At 33.3% G+C, this 5,000-nt stretch overlaps 1 protein-coding gene across 3 annotated transcripts in view; it reads right to left on the bottom strand.

Moving 5' to 3' along the window:
- The window catches only part of LOC125648433 (elongation factor 1-delta), a 27,538-nt gene that overhangs the window by 12,602 nt on the left and 9,936 nt on the right, over positions 1–5,000 (bottom strand). Inside the window, exons 3-4 of one of the 3 annotated variants that reach the window (XM_048875547.2) lie at positions 4,242–4,328; positions 3,900–3,926 (exon numbers count right to left, since the gene is read on the bottom strand). The exons of 1 other annotated variant lie outside the window; for it this stretch is intronic. In XM_048875547.2, the coding sequence (XP_048731504.1) occupies positions 3,900–3,926; positions 4,242–4,328 (114 nt within the window). The remainder of the gene's footprint in view (positions 1–3,899; positions 3,927–4,241; positions 4,329–5,000) is intronic. One more of the 3 variants, XM_048875548.2, reaches the window with a different exon arrangement.

Genomic DNA, 5,000 nt, shown 5'->3' on the forward strand with positions numbered 1-5,000 from the left:
CTGATAAGGTATCCTATGAGAGAGTTCGTAGGTGGAGAAAGAAATTTCTGACTGGCACAGAGTCTGTCAAAGATGCAGCAAAATCTGGCCGACCTGTGACTAACAGGCAAGGCAAATGTCTCAAAAGTCAGGAAATAATTGAAAGTGATGGCAGATACACGATTCGTGATATTGCCAAAGCTATTGGCATATCGCTTTCGCGGGTGCATTTTATTTTGAAGCGTATTTTGAAAGTACAGAAGATTTCTGCCAGATGGATAACGCATATATATTGACAGATGACCAAAAACGGGTACGAATACAAACCGCTAAGCAATTGCTCAAAATGTTTCCCAAATTCAATCAAAGCCAATTTGCAAACATTATTACTGGTGACGAAACATGGGTTCACTATTTCGAACCAGTAAGAAAAATTGAAAAACAAAATATGGCTAACTAAACATGGTAGCAGCAGAGCTGCCAACATTATGAAATGGAAAATAGTAATGTGGAGATCTTTTATAAATAAAGATGTAACCTGAGCAATTTTAGGCATATTTCAAATCCAAATTTAATGAATTTAGATATACTAATTGTTATGCATTTTACAACTGCAGAAGGTCAAATACATCTTTTATTGATTTTACTTTCTAAAACTTGTATATAAAACCTTGTTACGTTAGTATATTATATAATTTTACAGTTACTGTGTCAGTTATTCTGGGAAGTTCTTTAATGTCATTTTCCCCACCGTGAAAAATGTTGAAGTTTATCAAACAGATTGTACACTTATCATACAAACTCCCCCTTTCTGAATTTGAAACGAATAGATGTTTACAGTGTAGTTGCATGTTGTTCTTTGAATTACTGGCTCTATCAGGTTTTCTTCTTTGAGGGAGTAATTGTTGTTATTTCCATCAACACATGCCTTACGTTTAGTAGCAGCTACCATATTGTTTATTTCAAAGCTTTAAAATGATTGAGATTTTGTACATATATAGACATGCAAACAAACGTAGTAACAACTGTGGCTTGTTCCTTATAAAAGTAAAAACCAATGACGAACAGCTCTAAAACTTTCGAAATGTCAAATAAGCGAAAATCGGAAGATATATAGTGAAATCGTAAGGCGTATTTTCGGCCCTAAAATCGTAAGCCTTACGCCAAAATCGTGAGGGTTGGCAGCTCTGTAGAAGACCTGTAGTTGCCAAAAGAACCATAAGCACAATGAAGGTTCTTTATTGCATATTCTTCTCATGTGATGGTATAGCCGTACAAATTCCGGTACCGAAGGGCAAAAGTGTTACAGGTCGGTATTACCGAGATGTTATACTTAAAAAACTCAAGAAAACGACGCCCTGTGTCAGGATTTAGGCATGTTCGTCTACTTCATGATAATGATCCATGCAGACAATCACATATGTAATGTTCATTTCACTATCTGAGTCGAATGCTTCGAGATATCGTACAATACACATTACACATCGAACAGCCCTCGTATGTTTACTAACAAACCAGTGAAATGTTAATTTTCTTAAGTTTGCACAATCACAAATTTAACTTTTAGATGAGATATTTTACCTAAAGAATACTTGAAATGCAATACTAGATATAATAAACTTAGATCGATATTCATTTCTTTTGAAAACTTCGTAAATAATAACATACTGCAATCTTTGTTTACAAAACAAATAAACTCTCTAAAATGAGCTTCTATGATAGTGTATAACCTTAATTTTTTTGTGAAAGCTTTTAAACACATTAGACAGAGTATCTTGATCAAGTGAAAAACGAAATTTGGGGAGGGGGGGCGTATGTGGAAATTGTGAATCAGTCCCTTTAAGCATTGCAGATACAACACTTAATGGAAATGATATCAATGTCTCATGCAATCACTATGACCAATAATTATTTTTTATTTCATAGTAAATGTTGAAATTGTAAATTTAAATATTAATACCAAACTGTGTTTCATTCAAAAGTGTTGTGACGGCAATGCTTGATGATATTTTACTATTCACTATGCATTTTTTTTTTTTATCATCAACAGTTGTTACAGAGAACTATTCAATCCATCCTACTTTGACACAACACATTGCACTTGGTAATAATTTAGGTAATTTGAATCATTCCGTATTTGTGAATGATAATAGCATACATTACTCAGATTCCACAGATTTTATAAAGTAATACACAACATCTAGATAGGCCTGTCCGAAAATGTGAGTTATCTGACTCTTTGTATAGTATTCTAACATTTAGTCTGAATATGACAACTTCCGGGTAGTAACACAATCAGACTGCACAATATTTTAAGTGTTATGTTGAGTATGGATGCTGTTCAAAATTGAAAACAGTTGAAATGATTTTTATGAGTGGGTAAAAAAATGTTAATGGAAACAAAAAAGAATTTCTTGATCGAGTCAGGGGTGTGATATTTTCAGGGGTGGGTGGGGTGTGTGTGTTCTAAAAATTGAATTAGAAAATCAGACATTCACTTGTTTACAAATGTTTCCAATAACAACTGGCATAATTAATTTTTACGAAATCAGAAAAGAACTACTGATTCTCAAAAGATATGGCAATTCATCAGCTCAAAGCTCGGGTTTTTTATGAGGATCGACACGTGTATGTATCTTGCACAACATGGTTACCCCCACCCTCCAAATAAAACCCCCACCCTCCAAATAAAACCCCCACCCTCCAAATAAAACCCCCCAAAACTATATAAAGTAGGAAATCAATGCTCTCACTGTTTTATCAGGGCTAAAATTATTCCATCACTAACAACCAACTCTTTCAAAAATAAACCAGATTGCAATGATTGGGTAATTCTCTCCAAAGTAACTGGACGTGCCCACACTGTGTGCAAATCAGTTGTACATGTGCAGCATGCAGCTGGGATTTTTTTTAAATCACAGAAATTGCAATGACAGATCTAGATTTAGAGGGATCCCCCCCCCCCCCCATTGCCACAAATTTACAAAATAATGTGAGTAAAACTCCCAAAATGACTGTATTTACAGGTACCTATTCTTGCCAACTTATTTAATGTATTACTTTAAATTCAGGGGGGTTCAATTATAGTTATTTTATTTCAAAACATTGCATGTGTAAATGTCAGTTTAAAGATGGTTTGTGACAATAAATTTCTTTATGGTTATACTTGTATTTGAAACTGTATTTGAGAGTAGTCAGCTGGAAATCTGTCATTGGCCTCTCATTTACAAGTACAGGCTGGGTTAAATTTTACTCACCAATCGAAGGAGGTGGACATTTCAAGAATCCAGAAGTGTCAGTCCGACATACCTAGACGTACATCGTGTCAGAACTTATATCGCTGAATGTACTACATAGAGGTTGCCTCTGATATTTTATCATAATTCTGACTGTGTTAAAACTCGGGGTTCTAAGTTTAAGGTTCAGAGTAAAGATCCTGAGGAAATTTATGCAATATATGATATATACTAATTTCAGTCATAAAACACATGAAATCCTAGAGGTGGGTTAGTTAGAATAATCTAACTGTGTCTTGGGACAGGCCCTCCATAGGAAATTACATCACTTATAATTATAGAACATTCTATCGGGGGGGGGGGCAGGCAAAAGGGAGGAGTCCTCCTATATTTACAACATTAATTTTCTATTAATTTTAGTAAAGTTGGTTATTTTCAGGTGTATGAAGGAAACCTATGCATTGTGATTTTTTATTAACGTTAACATATTTGTTGGCATGATTGCTGTAAAATTATACAGCAATATCTTTGTGACCTTCTGCATTGTTGATAATGACGCTTCTCGAATATACTACCCGGAAGTCTTAAACTACTGTTACACAAGGCACTACGTTCCGGATCAAGGAAAGATAACTCATGTTTTCGGATTGGCCTATACACTTACAACATCCTGCACTAACTTACAATTATCTGTATACAATTTCCTTTGTGCTGTATTTGTTGCATTAAAGAATAAGAATATTTATAATGATTTGTCTTCTCTGACACATATCTATAGAAATTATGAATGCAAATGTAAATTAGAAGCAAATATATTGTTTACAAGTCAAAAGCTATGAACAAATACCTTTTAGTGAAATCTAATTTACAGGTACAAAAAACCCAGGCATGAACAATTCAGCATAATGAGATTTGGAAGCGTGATTTGAAGACAAACTGTCATGCATATGTAAAATTGAACTTTGAGAAAAATGAAACAGGCAAAGATATCAGCTGCTACTCAGCAGAGAAAGCTAATTTACTCACAGAATTAAGAACTTTTTGAATTTGTTGTCTGGCTTCAGCTATTTCAGTTTTGATAGAACTGCCCACTGATTTGCCACTTTTTTTGTCCTATAAATACAAGTAACAGGCATAGTTTTGGTAGCAGTTATAAATATTTTTCTGCATTTTTAATTTATATCTGAAAAACACTAAAAAAAGCTTTTGAAGCCACAACATAATATGAAAAATTACATCATAAAAATTATATGTAAATAGTTTTCTAGTATATCCAAACATCCTGAAAACCTATATTTTGGTTCTATATATTGAATAGAGTGAAACCTTCACATCGTTTTTTTGGTTGTGGTTTTGGTAACTTTCTTTAGATTTTACCAATGCCTTAAAATGTTCATCATGTACAATTCCATAAATTTAAAATGACTTTAACGCAACACAAAGAAAGAAAATAGGCAAATGCATTACAGCCTATATGAACAGAAAATCTCTGAAGATTATTTTTCATTACTTCTGTGTTTTACACTTAATTGTGAACTTTTCACTTGTGTAGAATTAATATGAACTCAAGTAGCATTTTAATGCAGGATGTTTATCATAATAAACCGTTGGAATATGTCTAGATATGCTGCAAATACCTTTTATCCCATATTGAAAATATAACAATTAAAAGAAAAACTAATTACTTCATTGATAATGAACAGTGTACAGGTACATATAACTTAGAATTCATCCACAAATTTCTTATATCTGAAGCTGCTGGGATTCAGGAAAAATTCCATTATA

The sequence above is a fragment of the Ostrea edulis genome, chromosome 6 (genome assembly GCF_947568905.1).
Source record: "Ostrea edulis chromosome 6, xbOstEdul1.1, whole genome shotgun sequence".
Taxonomy (NCBI): domain Eukaryota; kingdom Metazoa; phylum Mollusca; class Bivalvia; order Ostreida; family Ostreidae; genus Ostrea; species Ostrea edulis.